We start from the raw sequence: 22,587 nt of genomic DNA on the forward strand, positions 1-22,587 counted from the left end.
CGCATTTTTCGTGCCTTTAGATTGTTTTTGTGCATAAGTGGCACGTATGTATGATGATCTGAACCATACATCATGTGGGATCCTTTTTAGATTGATGGATAACCAAAGGTTTCTTTCAATTATACTTTCTATTACATCTAATAAATTGGAATTTTCAAGCTTAATAGAAACCGTTGATTTTTTATTTTTAAATTTGCCTTTAGGGTTAATTTATATTCCACCAAGTAAAAGGTTATGACTGTATAAACGTGTGATGTTCATGATGCCCCAAATCACCTTTGGAATCACGAAATGTGCGGTTTAAATCTGATACATGTGTGCGATGTATTCAGAATGAATACGGATCCTCTGTTTGCGTCAAGCAGCAAAATTGTGGGGAACGGATTGGCTACGCCCCGTGACACCAGCCAATGGCTGGTGGTCGGTGCTCTGTGGGCTCCACCATAATGTATTAGTTTCATCCATTCTGTGCATCTATTTTTTCGGATCATTTTACATTATGGGGCCAAAAATAAAATATATTCCAATCTCAAGTGGACCACATTATAGGAAACAGTATTGAATGAGTGTCAACCATTAAAAACATTTTGGGGACCATAGAAGCTTTGGATCAAGCTGATTTTTGTTTTTTCCATTCATCTGGGACTGTATGACCTAATAAACAGATTGGATATCAAATAAACAGTACAGTGGGCCTTAGGAGTATTTTAATGGTGGATATCCAATCACTATTGTTTTCATGTGGTGTGGACCACCTGAGATTTATACACTTCTAATTTCTAACCCCAAATCTAAAATAATATTAAAAAATGGATGAACGGAACGGATGAAATAAATTCATCATGGTAGGGTCCACAGAGCACCGACCATCAGCCACGAGGCTGGTGGCAGGGGGAGTAGCCAATCCGTTTCCAAAATTATGGTTGTTGCAATCCAATTCGACCGTGAGCGTGTAATGAATGCATCCCTGACTGAGATAGACCAATCACTGTACAGCCAAGGACGAAAAAAGTGGGAAAGTCGGGGCGCGGATTAGCTAATGACAGGTTGAGGACGTCACCAAGTTCCGTGGGCCCCACATGATACATGATGTATGTTTTGTATCCACACCTTCCATCCATTCGGATAGATCATTTTAGGGCAATATCCAAAAAATAAGTTAAATCCAATGCTCCAGTGGACCCAGCACAGAAAACAGTGGGGACAGTAACGCCTACCATTAAAAACTTCAAAAGGTCACAAAAGTTTTAGATCAAGCTGATATTTGTCTTTTCCCTTATTTTATGCATTTTTTAACCTTTGAACAGGTTGGATTCCAAATAAACATTATGGTGAGCCTTAGGATAGTTTCAACGGTGGGAATCACTCTCCCTGCTGTTTTCTGTGGTGGGTTCCACTACAGATTTTTTTCTGCCTCATTCTTTAGCTCATGACTTAAAACTATATCTCAAAATGAATGGACGGTGTGGATATAACACATACGTCATAGTGGGGCCCACAGAACTTGGTGACGTCAGTTCAGTAGCCGACTCGCCACTCAACCTGTAAGTATCTAATCCGCTTCCGGAAAGTCGTGGTTTCTGGCAAACAGAGGATCCGGACACCTTCTGAATGACACGGAGGCAACGGAAAAGTCCGTGCTCTGTCGTAACTCCTAACCGACGTGGTAAAAACACTTGGTACTTCGCGCTAGGTAACTATCGGGGTTACTCTCACTAACGTGGGAGAATATACTTAACTTCAATGAAATCCAAGCCGTCCATCACTTGATCTACATTATTTTAACCTTTGAACCCAAAAATTAGAATGATTAAACACTCAAACTGACCTAAGAAAAAACTTTATACCAAAAAAATATAAATTCACGTGTTAAGGTATACCTGAGTTTTAGAGTATGGTAATATTTAATTATTGCTTTCTTCCTAGTGATATAGATCAGATTAATGGATTGGATGGCATATATACACCACGGTGGTTCCTACACAAAACAGATGGTGTGCATTCCATCTCAACCCTTTCCTGTAGTATAGATTACATGAGTTTTGGATTATTATGATTTTTATCTTCAATGGTTAAAATTATAAAGAGTAGTTGATGAACAGAATGGATCTTATGAAATTTTCATACACATTGCTCTCTTTTTGGGAAATAACCCGGTGGCCACGAGGCGCGAGTTATCGCACCGCGGTCAAAGGAAACCGTGTCTCGACGCAAACTATTTCTAACTTGGGAAGGATAACATACTAATTCTAACTTATAAGGATAACATACTCTTTCCTATATAAATTCCAAACTCATGTTCTTTTCTCTTCAAAATAATCTGTGAATACTGGTTCTGTTGTTGGAAAAATCCTCCTACCGGCTCTCTCTCTCTCACACGATGAACCTTTGCAAGGTGATGAAAAGAAGGCAACAGCAGGGTCCACTCATCAATTCACTTCCACAAGAGCTGATTGTGGATATTATTGCTTCTGTTGCTGCTTCTTCATTATCTGATCTTTGTAATGTGAAATTGACGTACGTTTCTTTCTTTTCTTTTCGTTTTCTTTTTTTTTTTTTCTTTTTGGGGAGAGGGCCGTATATCTATACTCTTGAGTTTTTCTTATTCATCGTTATATATCCGATGTTGGATTTGATTGGTTTTCCTTTCTTTTTAATCTCTCTTTAGTTGCAAGGAATTCCATGAAGCGGCAACAGATAATCATGTTTTTCAGCAGGCGTCGATCGAAGCACTGCCCACAATCGAATGGAGAACATCTTCCCAAGCTTCCTTATTCTTAAAGCAATGCGAAGCTAGCGGGAATCCAGATGCTGTTTACAAGCGAGGGATGGTAAGTGCTTTTTTTTTTTTCTTTCCCATTAGACGTCCTATACGCATAGTTATTATTGTAAGGGTAGGATTTTAGATCCTGCTCTAATATTAGATTGCATGTGCATGCAACTTACAGTCCGTTGGTGAGACCAACCACCTCACCATACACGTGCCATTGCAAAACATCAGGATGGTTGGATTTTCACGTGGGGTGCAGTTCTACGCTAGTAGAATGTTGGTCTTTTTTTCCTCACATGTTCCTTTTTCCTGTGCATGTGTAGCTCACCTGATGACCAGACTGATCTGGTTTTTTGGTAACACGTGATGAGGCTAACCTGATGAACGTCCTGGTCTCCCGCCTTTTGGTTTAAAATACAAAATACAACTAGCGACCCGGAATATTTCCTACAAACCCAAGCGCTGTGGGGCCCACTCTGATGTTTGGGTTATATCCAATCCGTCCATCCATTTGGCCAGCTCATTACAGGGCAGGAACCCAAGCACGAGGGAAAGTGTTTTAGGCCCACTGACTAATTGGGCTGAACATGGGCATGTAACTCAATGCGCCCCATCCCAACCTGCCGTCTTAACTAGGGATGGTAATGGGGCAGGCCAGGCTAGGCCGGCCCAGCCGGGCAGCCTGACACTTAGGTCCAAGGCCCGAGCCCAGCCCATGCTGCCATGGGCCTATCACAACAAACCCAAGCTAATTTGTCTGGGCCAGTGCCTGAAAATTGATAAGACCCTATTTCCTACTTGAATGTTCCGAATTATCCGTTGATCAAGTGGGCCACACGTGTAAAAGAAATTCTCACTTGGAGGAACAAAATCACAGTCTACATTCAAGATGCATGTGATGCTTACTCAAGGATTATAGTAGCATATTTATAAGATATAAGACATACATGTGAAGTCACGTAAGTTGGGGCTAAAAAAAAAAAAAAGTCGATCGGGAGTAAAATGACATGAGTCAAGACTGGCTTGAAATTTTATTGGGCCATGCAAGGGCGAACTAAAGCCGGTCCGTTACCGGGTTGATCAGGTCACATGGCCCATTGCCACCCTTATTCTAAACACTGCTTGGCTGAGTATTTTGATGGTGGACATGGACCAGCACGAGACAATATTCCTTAGATCGTGGGCTGAGCTGGGCTTTGTTTTGGATTGGCCGGACCAGGGCAATTTGCCACTCAAGTCTACTCTATATTTAATTGGATTCTATTTTTTTAATTATTTATAATTATTTTTTTATTTTCTTTTGGCAGATAGAGTATTTCTCTAGAGCCCACATCCAACTGGGCATCAATTTTTTGAAGAGAGCGGCAAATTCAGGACATATGCAATCAACATACGTGTTGGGAATTATTTTGTACAGTAACAAATCCTCACAAGAAGAAGGAATGGAATTCTTGAAAAAGGTGAAGAGTACCAATGATGGTGGGATTGATAAATGCCTGATGAGATCCATGAAGGTTCTACGCGAAATGTGGATAAACAATACCATACCTATGCCAGAATCAACATGTGTTGATCCAACTTGTAGAAATGGAAGGATGCGGGTTGTTCCTGTTATTCCTGTTAGAGAGTACTCATGGGGCAATCAATTCAAAGAGCCCAGTTTTTGTTCCCAAACATGCAACTGGCATCATGAGCTCAATAAATTTTGCACTTTTTTAAGAGGTGTTTAGTTACAACTGATTCGGTTTACACACATATATAATGATTGTATTTGAGTTTTGTATGTTATTTGACAACTTCACATTCGAAAGTTGAAAGTTGATTGATAATAGAACGTATCTAATTTCAAGAGTTAAGATAGAGTGCAAAATTTCTTACTACCGCAGATTTTTATCTGGATGACATATAAGAAACAATGTGTTGGGCTTTGTATTTGGCCCATCATGACTATTCATCTTGAACGTTTATTTCAAGATGTTTATGCAGGAACGGTCTTTATCATGTTTTGGAAATCATGTATCGGGCCGAACTTGGATATATGTATTTTGTATCCACTCTGTCCATCCATTTTTCTAAACCATTTTAGATCGTTATACCATAAATGAAGTAGATCCAATTATCAGGTGGATCATACCATAGGTAACAGTGGTAATTGACCATTAATGGGCTACAAAATTTTGGATCAAGTTGATATTTGTTTTTGGTTTTTTGTTTTTTTTTTTCTCATAGAGTATTATGTGACATTATCAAAAGATTCGATGGCAAATAAACACCATGTAAAACATTAAGGTACGTTTAAGAAGTTATTAATGGTAGGAAGTTCAATCACCAGTACTGTTTCCTATGGTATGGTACACCTAATAATTGTTATCTGTTTCATTTTTGGGATATATAATGCCCTAAAATCATATGGGAAAATGGCTAGACGGAATACATATATCAATGTGAGCCTCATGGTAAGAGTCGCACCATCTCATGTGAATCCGCATCCCCACTAGAGGTGTACACGAGTCGAACCGGGTCGAGCTTAGCACAGCTCAACTCAGCTTGGCCACTAGCTGACCCTAGCTTGAACTCGGCTCGGCTCGGCTCAGTCCTTGAGTCTGACTGGCCAGCTCGACTCAGTTCAGTCAGTAGCTCAGGCCAATTCAAGCCATGTTCGAGCCAATATCGAACAGTGCGGGAGTGCACTTTCAATTTCTTTCTATATGTAAAACAACAGCAATTGTTTATAGATATTTCATCAGACACCTTGACATCAGTTGACACGTCAACTTGAGTCATTTCATCAAACACTGGGTGAGCAACATCAATATCAAAGTAATCAAGTCACCGAACTGGTTCGTTTCGAGTTGGGGTTCGATCCAAGTTGAGTCGAGCCCGGGCAAGCTCGAACTCAGTTCAAAATTTTTTCGAGCTCAAAAAATCAGCTCGAACTCCGTTTCGAACCAAGTCAAATCAAGCTTTTTCGAGTCCAGTCGAGTCGAGCTAACTTGGTTTGTGTACAGCCCTAATCCTCACCTAAATTTTTGAATGCCTGCTTATCAAGTGTTGTACTCTGTCAGAGTATCAAACAACTTCCCTTTTGAGTGACCGCCACCTCATAGAAAATACAAATGTACTCAGTGACTTGCCAAACAAAGTACTAAATACCCATGATCTTGTGTTGAAAGTCCTGTGAATCTACCATTGAGTCATGAGTAAGGACTCAAACAAAATACTGTTCACCTCAACCCAGTGGGGAAAATATGGGCGACATTCAATCACTCAAAGTCTCATGCAAAACTAAGACCGGTGAAATAGAATTTGAACCTTTGCTCAATTTTTCTTAGACAGTTTATATGATATGGTCCACTAAATGATGCGTATCAACTCTTATTTTTATTTTTATTTTTAAAGAATGTTGCTAGAATGCATCTCCAAGTATTAAAAATTTCAAAGCATTTATACGGTCTCACTTGTATAGGGAGTATAGCTAAAAATATTTTAAAATCTGAATATTTCAACCCTCCTTTACATATGGATGAACTCTTCCATTTTTTAATAGTCAACGGTTGAGATATTTCAATCTTAATGTTCTTCTGAGTATCTCAATCCATGGTATGGCCCACCATATAAATGATTTGGGTCATTGAAAAGGACAATTTTATTCTAATAATTGGTAGGTTCATACAATAGAAATTAAACAATGAACAACCACCTAAAAACTTCTATGTTCACATGAAGGGCCCAGTATCCCGTGTATGGAATTTGTAAGTAATTTCTAATGGTGACAATGGATTCGGTAGCCTGCCTCGGCTATCTTGATCGAGCTTGGATTACTTGCTTGGTTCGTGGTCAAGCTTAGGTCTCACATGGATGGCACAGTTGATTTTTGGATCGAGCTTACACTCAGGTCATTTTCGCCTGACCTTGCCCAACTTGGCCTGATCCAACTTTATATTTACAGTTGTTGTCCTACAAATATGCCATGCCGATCCTCAATTAGGGCAACAACGATTTATCCCATAAATGCCAAGAGCAACAACGTTAAGAGTATTGAAGCAACACTCCCTATGTTGGCAAAGAAAACTGTCCTTTACCGGCGGTCAAAACCGCCGCAAAGACCAATAAAACCGCCGGTAAATCCTTTGCCTGCAGTTATATAACTGCCGGTAAAGCCTCAGTCGGTAAAGGCTTTACCGACGGCCAGGACCTTTACTGATAGTTGTGCTGGACGCCGCTAAATCGTCAGCTTTTGCTCACGACCAGAAAACTGGTCAAAAGCTACGGATAAAATCCGTAGCTAAAGATGAGTACCCCGCCATACAACCGTACCCATTGTGCAAACCTTTCTCATTAAAAAAAAAAAAGAAGAAGTGAAATTGAAGACAAGTTTCTGGCAGAAATGTACAAGAAACACAAATTGCAAAACAAATTTAATGGATTCACTTACCGAAGGAGTAAAGCCATTAAATGGATTTTTCCCTGCTTTTGAATCTGCTAACAGATTCCTCGCATTTCGAATATATGATGCCAAACCACCTAGATAGCTTGAATTAAGCCGAGTTACCTATAGAAAAGAGCCACTTGACATCAATAAGCAGATATGTGAAGAGTATAAACAATCTTGCTGACAGGTACAAAGCAATGTAGGTTTCCAGAAACCCATCAAAATCTTCGAATATATGATGCCAAACCACCTAGATAGCTTGAATTAAGCCGAGTTACCTATAGAAAAGAGCTACTTGACATCAATAAGCAGATATGTGAAGAGTATTAACAATCTTGCTGACAGGTACAAAGCAATGTAGGTTTCCAGAAACCCATCAAAATCAGTTTGGTCTTCTACTAGAAATATGTGGTCAGCAAGGCTTCCAAAGATAAATTTCAAAATAATCATAATAATAAGAAAAATAAATGTTTGAGTGAGGAAAATGGAAGGTTAAAAGTTGAAACCGATGCTACACTTTTGCTGTTGGACTTGGAAATCAACAGAGACCATTTAATATTTCTAGGATACAGCAGCTGAGTTGTAAAAATAAACTGAGAATGCATGGAATATAAGGTTCTTGTACTCGTAAGAACCAAAATAATAATAACAAAATAATAATAAAAATAAGTGCCATGAAAATGAACCTGATCAAAGAAACTTTTCTTTTCTTCATCATCAACACCTTGTTCAGGCCAATGTACAAAAAGATGACTTTGTCCCTCCGCCAACAACATTTTTGCAAGCTCAATCTGGCAATCAACAATCAAGATAATGAAGGCAATGAGATTGTTATCAAAGTAGAACTTTTGACAATCTGGCCTTGATAGACCATCTTAAAGTCACCATTGAAAACTTGGTTGGATCATCATCCTCCGCCACAAGTAACCAGTGAGAATTTTGATATAAAGATAACATGAAGTGGGCCACCATTCATTCATCAATCTCACCGTTTGTTCCAATATACCTGAAAAGTGTTGAGAAAAGAGACGAGCCCTTGAGAAGAGATTGAGCAAGATCTCAATGTTGAATTAGCTCTTTTATTTCTTTCTACATCTGCACAACAAAAGGTCAAGTCATCTATGTTTAGGCCATAGAAACTTTGGCTCTCTAAATGCCAAACAATTTTGAATCCAAAAATCAAAAATTGGATTTGGGTTTTGAATTTCTGCAGTTGAGGCCCTAGGAATTTAAAACCCCAAAATGAAAGTTACCGTTTTCTAGCATTGGAGAGCCAAATTCAAAGAAACAAAACAACCAAATGCCATTTCAAAGTCATCTTCCAGAAAGAAAGAAAAAAAGGAAAAGAAAAGAAAAATCCACTTGAGTTCTTTGGAATCCGTACCATAAAGCTTGAGTTGTGTTTCAAGATCACGGATCCCACCCGAATAACCTCCACTACTGCCATCGGGCTGTTTATCAATCAACTGCCTCCTTTTCTTGGTCATCGTTTCTTCAACAATTCAACTCAACAAACATAAAAATACTATCAAACAGATCCCAAACCAATTTCCAAAGAAACCCAACTTCAATTCAATGAAATTGTCAATGAAAACAGAGAATTCTGCATGAAAAAAAAAAATAAACACTAAAAAATAAACCTTTTTCTATGGCACTCTTGCTTTGCACTAAGGCCTCATTTCTTTTGGTAAGCTTCCACGTCAAATTAATGTGTATGATAACCATCAATCATTTTTCAGCAATGATCAACGTCAAATGTCTACTTTACACACACAACACAATTAGATAATGATATTCAGACAATCACTGTAAGAGTATCTTCAATTACAGCTACAAGACCATTTGTGTCTAGGTCCCATAAAGTGAGAACATCTTCTGTAGCATGTGTCAGTGAAATTGCGGTGAATTGTGATAATGTTTTCTTGGAAAACGGTTCTCTTACCTTTTGACAAAGAGGATCTGAAAAAAATGGGTATGATTTGAGGAAACAAATAGAAAACTACTAGAGTTCTATGGCAAAGATGTTCCTGACAGTGTAAGAGGGAGTAGAAAAATATATACAACTTCCTTATTTTGTCTCCAGAAAAGAATAATGTGAAGGAAAAAACATGGGTTGGATTGCTTCTCTTGGTTTTGTATCTCGAGTCTTTCACTTGTCTCAACTTAACTTACCATTGCATAAGCTTAGCTTTGCAGGTTGTGTTCATAAAAAGAAAAAAGAATAAAAGGAACCAATGCCAAACATGATTAGATGGAGTAAACTGAAATGAACATAACAAGGAACTAGATTCAGTAAGCACTGAGTTTTCAACAGATGGCTTGAAGATGGATAAAACAATGAGCCAGGGCCACATAATGCAGCTCATTACAATGTACATAGGACATACTGAATCTATCCTACTGAAGTTTGAAAGGGCAATCACCATATCATCAGTGCAAGACCAATGAGAAAACAATAGAGATTGGACATTGGAATAAAAATATGCCCATCCTCTTTTAGAACAACTAAAGAACCAAGATGGCATGGCAGTTGGAACAGTTATTTTAGCCTAATGCTGATTGTCTACAACCAATCATAGGTAGTCAGCCTTTAACAGTGTCAAAGGTAGTCAGCCTAATGCTGCAAAAGAATTTGGTCAGCTCCCAGCTGAGCATGACAGAGAAAATACTCATCAATGTATTAACAGTAAGGTTCTAAAAGGCAATTATACGAGTGAAGCACTCAACTGCTGCAAGGGAATGGAAGCTTTTGAGTTCTTCCAGGTTATTCCGTAGATACAGATGCTCTAAATATCAATCTTATGGTAAAAGATGATTACAAACTTGTAAAAAAAAGTTCCACATGAATTTATATCTGAAAGAATGAAAGAAAGACGACTTTTAGTTATCATGAAACACAATGGAACCACATGTTCCTACTTCCAGCATTCTGAAAACTTCCACATGATTTCATTAAGAAAATTTTAGATTTAACCAAGAGTTGAAAAAAAGGAAGGAAAAAAAAAAATCAATTTAGTCACAATTCAGTCGAGACTTGTTTAAGATTCAGTCCACTTGACTAGTCAAAACTAATAAAACTTGAAAAAAGAAAACTCGATGAAACTCGACAAAACTTGAATCTGCTCGCAATGTCTCAAAAACAAGAAAACCTAAATAGGAAATAGAGATTAAAACATTACAAAGAACAACAACCTCACTTAGAACCATAGATTTTCTATCAACTGTTTCATGTTTTATTTCTTCATTATCCAAACATCTCTTCCACTCCATGAAAAATTCTACTATCACCCAAATAGAGAACACTGAGTGAACTACTATACTGACAACTAGTAGTATCAAATCCATGGAAGCTTATGAGCATGCAAGAACCCAGTTTAAAGTAAGAGAAGACTGCACCAATATAATCAAGAGGGCAATCAATACAGTACAAACGTTCCATAATTTCAAGAAAAGTAGGATGATCATAGAGTACAATATCAATTCAAGTTCTTCAGATATGAAAGATGCACATGCCATTTTGAAGAAATTCCAGAAAGATTAATGATTAAAAAAAAAAACATTATACATCTATACCCACAACCATACACTCAAAACTATGTTGTGCTAGATTTCAAAAAGGCAAAAGACATTACATAATTTCTTAACGAAATGCACACTTGGAATAGTATCTCACCTGGTAATGCAAGTCCCTAAAGAAAGGGAACAAATACTCAAAAAAAAAAAAAAAAAAAAAAAAGCAAAACATGAGAATAATATTGTCAGAATATAGGATTGGACTCTGAATTTATTTACATCAACAGTGATGAAAACAAGTTCAGCAGTTAATCCTCCGCTTGAGCATTAGTATAATCATTTTGCAAAACATGAGAATGGCCATGTGATTGGTGCCCATGGATTGACTTACATTTCTCATTTATTTTTGGAAAGCATTACACACTGCACATCTGGTGTAAATTTAGGCATATGCAATTACAAACAAAAGAGAAGTGCAATTAGAAAAACCTCTGGCTGCAATTCTACACATTCAGCAAAATCAGCATCTGCAACCAACTCCTCTGCATTCTGAGGTCGTAGTCTTACAGCCACTCGAACTCTTCCAAGAACTGTCCCAAGCATCCAAAGAAAAGAAAAGAAAATTCAGAATTGATCATAATTAAATTTTTTTTAAGAAAAAAATCCAGACTACAAAACAGATGCTAATGAGACACACCCATTTTCCAGGCAGGTCAACCAATTAGCCTTCTAAGGAACATAGAGAAAAGATACACACAACAATCTTTTCTTCTTCTTTTTTTTTCCTTCTTTTTATCAAGAATCCTGACAATATGATGAGATATAACAAGAGATTTTTATTAAGAGATAATCGAGGAGGAAGTAATTCCAAAATAGAGCATCATGGATACCACCTTCATTAACAGTAACATCTGCAGTAGATCCATTTCAGTTTATGGTTTTTAATGGTGTAAACAATATACAAATTTTATGGCATGGGCCAAAAGATGAACTATATACAAATTTCAGGTGGACCACAACATACAAAACAGTGGTGGAAGACCATTATAAGCATTTTTATTTTTATTTTTGTGGGTCACAAAAGTTTTGGATCTAATTTTATCAAAACAGGTTAGATACTAGCAGATGGCAAGTCAAAAATGATAGTGTTGGAAATATGTAAATACCCATGAAAATGCTGGACAAAAGGAAAGAGTAACATGGCCATAAAGATATCTACACAAAGAAAGCTTCAAATTGATTAATTTAAAAATAGAAAATGATATTTGCATAATGTTTACTACAAACAAACAATATCAACTCACCTAAGGCCCTGTTTGGTAGACACCTAAAAAATGATCAATAAGACTACTGATTTCAAAACTAAATCATCCCAAAATTGAAGAAGAAACTGATTGCATAGTAAAGTGAAGCAGCAACAGATTTGGATGCAGGCGTGGGGTAGCGTCTATTAATGTAAAAAAGTATAAATAGGTAGGAAGCAGGAGCGGGAGTGACAATCTGATGTGTGATTAGATGCGGGAGCAACACCTAGTTAGAAGCTGTGTTGTCAAATCGCATAAGTCTTCTATGATGAAAAGCATCAAATTGAAACATAAGCAAGCAGCTTCATCATTCTGAATGTGTTTCCACTGCAGATAATACTTTGCTCTGCTGTGAAGCTCTTTTGCAGGGCAAAGAAGGGTACAACCATCGGAGAGGTATTTTCCCATCTTGATTGAAGTATCCAGCACCTATCTTCAAATTCAAAATATAAAAGCTGATCTTCTGATATGTTATCTGGGTGCAGCTGAATAAATCCTATTCTGACATCTGTAAGACTGCACTAGTTCCCCAGGCTAGCATGTTGGAATTCTCAAACATGTGCAGAGTGCTTAGTGACCAGGTCCTTGATTTTGTTTCAGTCAATTCAGATTCTTAGCATTTAATTTTTATTTTTAAAAAAAAAAAAACTAATAAACAGTCCCATCTGATTCATAGTGCAGGGGCTTCTCAAACTTGGTGGGATGATATCAAATGCTTAGGAATGTGCATTAGTGGGATAAGTGCCATAGTTTGCATGAATTTCGGGCCAATTTGGGATTCTGTCAAGCTAATAAAATCATTAGATGGGTTGAGACAACACTCTTACTAAAGAATGATCTGTTACAAGCTCCAGGAGAATGATCTGTTACAAGTCAGGAGTAAGCTAAGTATCTAAGCATATCCATGACACTAGCAAACAATAAAAGATTGCATATTGATTAGAAATTAAAATATATATATATATATATTATAAAAAAAAAGCTATAAAGATTACAGCTAATCAATGAAAAAATAAACTTAAAAATTTTCAGCTATAGCAAAGAGAACAATGTGAATAGGAAGTTACAGTGTGTTACATGTGTTGCAGTTTACCTTTTGCTGGGTGAAACAGTAGGCACTACCTTTCCGTAGCTTCAAAATTGAAATTAATGGTTTGAATCCCACAGTTTCCTTTAGTAAAATCTGCATTGCACAAATTGTTTTAAGTAATCACCACAAAAGCATATTGGGACTAGGCATCTTTAAAAGCCACAAACCTGGTCGGATGCATTGTTACAGAGAAGATTGTTCAATAATTCAAGACAATCCTGTTTAGAAACAAAATATCAGTGGATGCCATCAGTACCCATCAATATGCTCAAAGAATTCTGCGCTAGGGTTTCCAGACAACTGTTTGGAAACAAAAAGATATTTGCATAATGTTTATTGGCAATGCTTTTGTCTCTAAGTTTGATACGGTATGGTATGGAGTGCAATTTTATCTTAGGTATACTCTGCTGCTAGCATGAAGGGAGTGTAGCATGTGCCATGCTGGGCCTGATTTGGCCTCAACTGGGAGACTCATTGAGTCAAGTCAATGGCTCAGTCAACGCGACATGACTGGAACTGAGTCACTCCCCTTCTGAATGGGGATTTTACCAAAAACAAATATGTGCAAGTGGGATTTGAACCCCTAGCATCCGTGGAGGTAAGCTATGCCCTTAATCAGTGAGGTTAGTATTGTTATCGGTTTTGAGTTATGTTCTATATTACTTAATTGAACTATTTTAAGAAAAAGAGTTAAAAGGGTCAGGTACAGTCTTCTATTCAACCCAACCTGTTTGAACATTGAATTGAGTTATCGGGTTTTTTAACTATGTACACAGTGCTACATGCAGTGTTGCTGTTGGTTTTGAGTTATGTTCTATATTACTAAGCTTGTGAACATTTTTCTTTTATATCTAGCTTGTAATGCTAAAACATAGATGTCGTTATGCATACAGAAGCACCTGGCCTCAACTGCATCCGTTGTGTGAAGAGTGATGAGGATATTTCATCTAGGATGCCACTAAATGGATGGGCCACAGCACGAAAATACCATGACAATGCAAATCCCTAATTCGGGATTCGACAATGCAAATCCCTATTTCGGGATTCGACAATGCAAATCCCTAATCAGGTATTCTAGAAAGCAACAGCAAGAAGGGAAAAGGTTTACATCATACCTAAGAATCGGAGACTCACGAGCAGCAGAAGGCCGAACTGCAGCAGAGGGCCGATGAGATAGAGAGAGAGAGAGAGATAGGGATAGAGAGAGTGAGAGGGAGAGGGAGAGGGAGAGGGAGCGGAGAGGGAGAGCGAGATGGAGAGGCAGAGAGAGGGAGGGAGAGGGAGAGCTTGAGGGACTCGAGAGGGAGAATCGGCGCACAGCTGGAGATGAGGGGGCGGAAATGAAGTTAGGTTTTTTTTTTTCCTTCTTCTTTATAGAACCCTTTACCCGCAGTTGTTAAAATCGGCCGCTAGCAAACGGTAGCCCCATCAGTCGGCTAAGCTACACTTTCTTGTAGTGGCGATACTCCTAGACCGGTAATGTGTTAGTTACAGGGTGGCCAGCTGGCATCTGAGAAGAGAATAGGGTCAGAGAAAAGGACGGAGGTGGCATGTTGGTGTTTGAGAAAACAATGAGGGAGAAAGGTGCAGCGGTGGGTGGTGTGGGCAGCAAGCTGAAATTAGCATGGTGCAGTGACAGGTGATTCAGGTGGAGCAAGTTACGGCAAGGCATCGAGTTAGAGTGTTAGGGAAGGTCATCAGGTCAAGGTGTCAGGGTAGGGCGAGAGGTGGCTAACATGGAGGAAAGGGGAAGAAGAAGAAGAAGAAGAAGAAGAGAGAGAGAGAGAGAGAGAGAGAGAGAGAGAGAGAGACCATGTTTTAGGGGTTTAAGATCTTCATCATTATTTATATATGGAAAACAATGCCCTAATGGCTTGATGGGGTAGGCCCTATAAGTAAACCAAAATGGCCCACGGTCTTATACCACACTAACAAATAGATCCAGACTCATTACAATAACACATGTCGAGACTTCAATGACACAAGCCGTTCATTTAATAGGACTCCCTTCGATACAAAATACTTTAAAAAAAAAAAAAAAAACCTTCAATTGAATATTTCAATTCATTGATTAGACCAAAGTTACGGTGGGTGTTCATTTTCAATGTAAAAGAGCCAAATTATCAAATGATCAGACTAAGTTAATTGAAAGCTTTCATTTGTTATCTTCCACAATACAAAGTGAGACTTGCAATATAAATTATTTAAAACATTGAAAAATGATCAAGATTCAAAGGCTTAAGTCCCGATATATTGTATTAAATTACATCAGAATGTGTTCCAGCAAACCTCTCTCGTCTTTCAAGGATTTGCTTAATCCATTCTCGTCTTCATTTTATTAAATTATGCCACATGATGATTCATGGTCTACAGGACCAAAGATATACCATCCAAATTGTCGTCCGCAAGGCTCCCATCATTATTATTATTAGGTGGCCCATGAGTTGTTGAAGTTTTGAGATTTGGCCATGGCCACCGTGGCCCGCCATCGGTAGCCCATGGTGTATAGATTGCCTTTCTCTAGAATTTTGGATGGCCCTTATAAGTCCGATCCAACATGATTTGTCCCTATACTGGCTGAACTTGTGCCTCACACATGCTAATCTAGATCCTTCATCCAGTAGGTCCTGTTGTGGAGTTGTCAATGGGTCATATTTGGGAGTCAGATTTGAATATAGGTCTTGCCAACTCCAAGTCTAATTCCTGAAGACTTGGACCTAGATTGGATCGGGTTTGAATACCCGTCTTAGGTCTTTGGATCTAGGATTCGAGTTGGGTTTAAGACAGATAAGAGCATTTACATGGTTGGGCCAACATGATGGATGGATTAGATCACATGCACATGTGCCATTTTGACATATACACACTACACCAAAATCATGGATTTGGAACAGCTAGGGATTTGGTTTAAGAACAACCTAAAACAGTTCTAAATTTAGATCGGTTTTAAACCGTTCTAAATGTGAAAATAAAACAGTTTTGTCTAAAAAAGAAGAGAAAAAGAAAAGGAGGGATGCTATTCTTTAGCTTTTCTTTCTCTTTCATCCGATCCCTTTTTAACGCCCACACCCTCTCTCTCTCTCTCTCTCTCTCTCTCTCTCTCTCTCTCTCTCTCTCTCCATATTGAATCGACTCAGAAAGAGTGAAATCGATCTGATTCCATCCCTGAGAGGAGTCGTTCATGGAGTTCCTTGACTGAGGGATGGAACCAAAGGAGATACAGAAGCTAGAAGGCCACACTGATAGGATTTGGGGGCTAGCATGGAATCCGGTGACGGGAGCTGTTGGGATTCCGTCGATGGTGCATCTTGCAGCGACGATAAGATAGTCAGAATCTACTAGCATAATCTCTCCGCATGAAATCAAAAAATACTGTTCCCAAAAATTAAGGATTTATAATTGGGCCAAAAATTGAAAATTTGCGACAGTTTTCAACCATCCCTAATTTTTTGTGACGCCCTACTTCTAAAAAGGTTTTCAACCGTCCCTAATTTTCGGGTGAAAACCGTTCCTAAATAGGAGTTTTGGTGTGGTGACGCCATGTGTAAATAGCCTCTCTTACTTCCATGTAGACTAACCAAAACTCATTTCTCTTTTAAGAATAATCTATATATATATATATACACACACACACACACCCACACACACTAAAGCTAAAACTATATATATAGTCCCTATATAGACCCATTAATTTTTAATTGGGTCCAAAAGGAAAGTCTCGTACTTAATCCAGTTTCTTAACGGGTCTAATGAATGGGATCCAAACCTGTTAAATCGGGTTAAGTCTGTTAGTAACCTAATCTCCCATTGCCCACTGACGACTTAATGTTGTGCCCTATGATAACACGTAAAACTAGAGATTTTTTAAGAATTCTCCTCAAGTGTTTGTATATTGATCTAGTCCAAAAAGAATTTATTTATAGAAATGTACAACCTATCAATCTTGATATACATGAAATAAAAGTAAATTATAATATTACAATCTATATATATAACTTAACTATTAGTGTACTCATGAAATATAGGGTTGGAGGCTGGAGCCAAGTACTAATGTGCTCATACAAATTTAATCATCTTTAGGTATTGTGAGTCCAAGTCTTGTCCCAAAAGCAGAACCAATCTAATTCAGGTATTATCAATTTAGTTTTGGGTTGGGTGTAGATCAAATGAGAAACATTTATATGGTTGAGCTCTGAATGTATGGATTTAGCCACACACATTTGTACTCCTTCAGTGCACATGTTGGTAAGGTTTCAAAAAGACAATAGAAGCATATACTTATCAAGAACTCAAATTTTAATTAGATAAATGGATCCCCATCTAAATGCCATCAAACCTAAAAACATAAATATAAACCGTCTACAAATACTATGGATCAATGCCATAAAACATATATTGTTGTTGATGCCAATCTTCCTACTATGAAGTCTCTCCTTATCTATACCAAATGAGAAGTAAAGAAGACCTCCTACACACCTCTACACCAGGGCAGGGACACAATGATAACTATTCACGGGGTAGATCCCACATGTGTGAACATGTGGTTAAAATGGAAGAAGGAGATGAGTTCTAATTCTCTCTCTCTCTCTCTCTCTCTCTCTCTCTCTCTCTCTCTCTCTAATATCTTTAGGCCAAGGGGGTGAGGATATTTAATTCTCTCTCTCACCTTTTCAAAAATATAATTAATATATAAGGAAACGAGTTAAGGTTCAAGGGAGAGACCAAGTATGGTTCTCCTCCACAAACTTAGTATGCCCTAATTCATTTAAAGTATATGATCCTGCTTATCAATGTACCTATGTTGAACTAATCCTCTATTCTCACTGGCACCATTCTTGGCCCAATATCCCAAGCAAGTCTTAGAGATAGAATAACAAATCTTATTTGTATGCTCACCAAGATTAATTTAAAATATATCAATGGCTAAAAACTAAATATCAATGGATGAAGAACCAACAATTAATCATTAAGGGTGCATTTGGATGATAAGTTTCTTATGCCTCAAGTAGCTTATCCTAGTTTCTATTTAATCAGTAGATAAGCATGTTTGGTAATTATGTTTTACAAAACACTTTGTCCAAAAGGCACATTTGGCTAAGAAACATCCAATCTAGCAATGCCATGACAATGAGGCCCACCTTAATTTATGTGTTATATATCTACTCCATTCATGCATTTTGCTACCTCATTTTAAGGTATTGGCCCAAAAAATGGGCCAAATCCAAATCTCAAGTGGACACACCATAGGAAATAGTGATCATTGAACTCCCATGATTAAAAACTTCCTAGGGCCCATCATAATTTTTATTTGCCATCCAACCTATTGATAAGGTCTCATAGACCAGGATGAAGGGAAAACACAAATATCAACATAATCCAAAACTTTTGTTGCCGCCCAAGAAGAATGGCAGGCATTTAATCATCATGTTTCTTATGGTGTGGTCCAACTGAGATTTGGATCTGCTTCATTTTTGGGCTCATGCCCTAAAATGAGCTGAAAAAATGGATGGACAACATGGATATACAACACAAACGTCAAAGCGGGTCCTCATTCATTCATTTTACCATATCATGTTAGGAGGTGGGCCAAAAAATGAGGGAGATCCAATGCTTAAGTGGACCATATTGAAGGAAACAATTGAGATTAAATGACCACCATTGAAATCTTTCCGAGGCCCATTGTGATGATTATATGCTATCCAAACTGGTCATAATTAAGATCACTCCTGCCTGTAAGATCATATGAAGAAACAGGTGGACGGGTGGATATTTTTGAAAAATGTGGGCCTCATGACTATTTTAACGGTGGACATTCAATACCACAATTTCAAGTAGTGTGACCCATTTGAGTATTGGATTTACCTCCTATTTGGGCCCACAACCTAAATTTGGCCAATGAAAATGGTGTACAGGGTGGTTTCTCAAAAGCATTATGTTGGGACACTTTAATTTTTTAGGCTCCTCCATTTTAATTTAATTTGAGGTTTAATAATATTTTTTCAGGCTTTATGGCCAACTTGAGTTTTAGATCTTCACTATATGTGGATACACCAGTTAAAATAAGCCAGAAAATTTGATAGATGTAATGGATTTTTCATAAACATCATGGTGGGCCACACAACAATGGGCGCGATTTCAACAATGGGTGTTCAATACCATTGCTGCAAGTTGTTCGGCCCACTTGAGCGTTAGATCTACTTTATATTTAGGCTCATCCCCTAAGAAGATATGAATAAAATAGTCAATAGGGTGGATTTCTCAAAAATATTGGAACGTCGTCCATTCATCAAGCTTTGGGTCATGCATGCCCAATGACTTGGATGCATTGACAAGCTAAGAAAACACTTGATGGACAATCTAAATCACAAGATTAGTCCAAAATATGTCCTTGGGAAAACAGGTGGATCCCAATGTCAAACCGTGTGAGCCACAACCAAACCATAATGCATGCACCCAACACCACCCACATGTCGACCACCAATGTAACCTCATAAAGTGAGCTAATTACATATTACTAGAACTTTAAACACTTCATACGTCATCAACTCTAAGGATTAGATTTGTCAATGCTAATGCATTCATAAGCCAATTTAGTCCATCTATGGTATCTCCAGTTTAAAGACTTGAACTGATTCACCAATCCAAATGCCCCACAAGTCTACTAGAAGTCCGTTCCCATGACAAGCATTCCTATGCAAGGTATGATAACAACACACTGACTTGTCATTATGCCCAATGGAGGAGACTTGTCATTGGTCCCCTCATGTAGGATGACCAAATTAAGAATAAATATCATTAAGTTCGTGTTACATTCTAAATTTTCGTTATTTTAAATTTTCAAAAACTCTTGAAAACTTTCGATATGACTAGCCTACGTGCTGCTTATTGGCCATTGACGTTCAAAGTGAGCCTATATACGGGTGGTACCAGTAAAGAACCGCATAAATCCGATTAATCAAACGTAAGAAATCAACGAATCCAACTAATCACTTAAACACCGAGTTTAGCCACATAATTTAGTCACATGGGGCCCAAATCTATCTCACCTATTACTGACTAATCGAGACAACCATAACTAAATAAAGACCTACCAAAAGTCGAGACAATTAGGAGTCAAATCTTAATTAACAAACCAAATTAACCCACTTATCCTTTTAGCCTAAGAACCAGCAGCTTAAGGTGAGTATAATCAAATCGCCATTTCTGCTAGTTGTAAATAGGTCACATTATGAGCTTAGCCAATCCAAACCCTAATAATTACACACAATAAATCTTAATACCCAATTCATTCCAGAAATACCCTAATTATCCAAATAAGATCTAGACCGCTCATTAGTGGGCCACTAAACCCGATGCTATAGAAATATGTTCGTCTTAGTGGGATTAACGTCCATCGCTAGACATCGAGCCTAGATCACATCTCGAATCATTCAACTTACACTCGCAAGATGAGTGCTTGAGTTGTGCGAATACCTTATATAAAAATCTGAAACTTAAGTGAAATAAGTCAATTGCTCTTTTGCAAAATTGTAACTTTCAGACTGTCAGTTCATGGCCCAATTCAAGGTACCGACTAAAGATATTTCTCCATACATATCCGTATAGTCACGGCTCCGATTAATCTAAGTTAGGGCCTTCCGGGTTAATCGACAAGCCCGATCATCAAATGGTTGTGTCCAAATATAAATCGCCTATTGGGACACTTATCTTATGTCTTAGATTGACTCTTACACCTCTCAATAGGTCTCATTGGTTGGGAATAACCCCCTCCAGGGTTAATATAATGAATAAAGGGCCATTGGGGTCATTTGTACAATATCTGACACTATATAAAGTCCTCATTTGAGCACCCCCTCCCCATACGAATTTGCATTTGCCTAAGGAGAGAGAGAGAGAGAGAAAAGAAGAGAAGAAGAGTGAGAGTAGGAGTGGGAAGGTTTTAGTGTTTCCCTTCATCGGTTTCCTCCAATCAAAGCCCTAGCCTCGATCATTTTTCTTCGTTAAATCCACCTCATTCGCAATTGAAAGATAAGAAACAAACCTACTTTTCAACCTAAGTTTTTATAGGATAAATTGCATGGATCTCACATATTTCTTTGTGTTTATATAAGAATTTATGATTTTTTCCAAATCTCTAACTCTAGGAGCACCGTGAGTCAAGCGGATCGTCACAAGGTGCGGACCACTATCCCTAGGTTACTTTTTATTGACCCTTGAGGGTCTCAATTAATGATCTTTTGTAGTAAATGTTTTATTGATTGTTGGCGTGTCCAAATTCTGAGTTTGATTGCAACATGTGTGGTTAGTTCTTTATTGATGTTCACATGTTTGATAAAATGTCTAAGTGATTGAAAGTGTTGATCTATTGATGCTCATATGCTTGATGGAATGCGTAGGTAGATGTGTGGTTTTATTGATGCTCAAATGTTTGATAAAAATGCCTAAGTACATGTGTGGTTCTATCGATGCTCACATGTTTGATAAATTGCTTAAGTGGTTGGATTGTGCTAATGATGCTCACATATTTGATGAGGTACCTAAGTGACTATATTGTTAAATCCATGCTATGACGACATGATGAATCGTTAGGTGGTAGTGATGCTTAGGTTACTTACAACATTGGGAAAGTCGGCTAACCGCCCGAACTAAGGGGTGGCCTGAGTTAGGTCGGCCACCCTAGGCTTATTTGATCGACCTAGGTTGAACACGGACGACCGACAATAGCTAGACTACACAGGTTGCTTGCACCTAATGCCGGTTGCGTCGGGGTTCTCTCGGGTCAATCAAATTAGTCCACTAGTCGTTTGATCATGTGTGTTCATAATGTATGACACGACCAAATCGAATCTATGATACCTCCTTCCCAATGAATGAGTCGATTCATAACTGTTAGTGCGATACAATCCCACTAAGACTCATGAGCCGGGCATAGTGGTATGGGATAATATATCCGAGCTGTCGGCCTACGCTTGGGTGATGAGTCTCTCCGTAGTGACCAATGAGCACTAATGAAGGTGATAGATCATTGTTCGAACAACCCCCGTCAAATTACTTAACCGATGGTTCCGTGTCAGAGTACCGTTCAAACGACCCAGGCGTAAATAGAATTAGGTGACGAGCCATTTCCTTTATGTGTTTTGGTTTTATATAACAAGACCGCACCTCGAAACTGAGTGATCATACTCGGTATTGAGTGACGACTCATACCAAGTTGATCCTCATACATTTGGGTATCATGTCATACATTTAGAATTGTTGATTCGTGATATAAACAGGTAATACCTAAATTTGGATCAAGGGACACTGGTGAGGAACCGCTACGAGCCATGTGATCTGGATAAGAACTAGTGATATGACGTCGGTATCCTAGCTTCTCCGATATGTTGGATGAATGGAACTTAATAATTACTCGGCTAACATACACATCAATTGCATTACATTAGCTAAGATGTGCCGATTTGGCGTTGGAGTCGCGTAA

General features: G+C 38.2%; 2 protein-coding genes across 2 annotated transcripts; one reads left to right on the plus strand and one right to left on the minus strand.

The window, feature by feature from the left end:
• Positions 1-2,302: 2,302 nt before the first annotated feature.
• On the plus strand, positions 2,303-4,626 carry LOC131233619 (F-box protein At2g35280-like). The gene is made up of 3 exons (XM_058230400.1): positions 2,303-2,517; positions 2,669-2,831; positions 4,078-4,626. The coding sequence occupies exons 1-3, from the start codon at positions 2,381-2,383 to the stop codon at positions 4,498-4,500; spliced, it is 723 nt and encodes a 240-aa protein (XP_058086383.1). The 5' UTR covers positions 2,303-2,380; the 3' UTR covers positions 4,501-4,626.
• Positions 4,627-6,823: 2,197 nt separating this feature from the next.
• LOC131232278 (uncharacterized) lies at positions 6,824-8,956 on the minus strand. Its single transcript, XM_058228519.1, has 6 exons — positions 8,843-8,956; positions 8,587-8,694; positions 8,209-8,297; positions 7,889-7,993; positions 7,101-7,322; positions 6,824-6,904 (listed from the first exon to the last, which is right to left on the minus strand). The coding sequence occupies exons 1-6, from the start codon at positions 8,925-8,927 to the stop codon at positions 6,824-6,826; spliced, it is 690 nt and encodes a 229-aa protein (XP_058084502.1). The 5' UTR covers positions 8,928-8,956.
• Positions 8,957-22,587: the final 13,631 nt, after the last annotated feature.

Source organism: Magnolia sinica, chromosome 18, assembly GCF_029962835.1.
Source record: "Magnolia sinica isolate HGM2019 chromosome 18, MsV1, whole genome shotgun sequence".
Taxonomy (NCBI): Eukaryota; Viridiplantae; Streptophyta; class Magnoliopsida; order Magnoliales; family Magnoliaceae; genus Magnolia; species Magnolia sinica.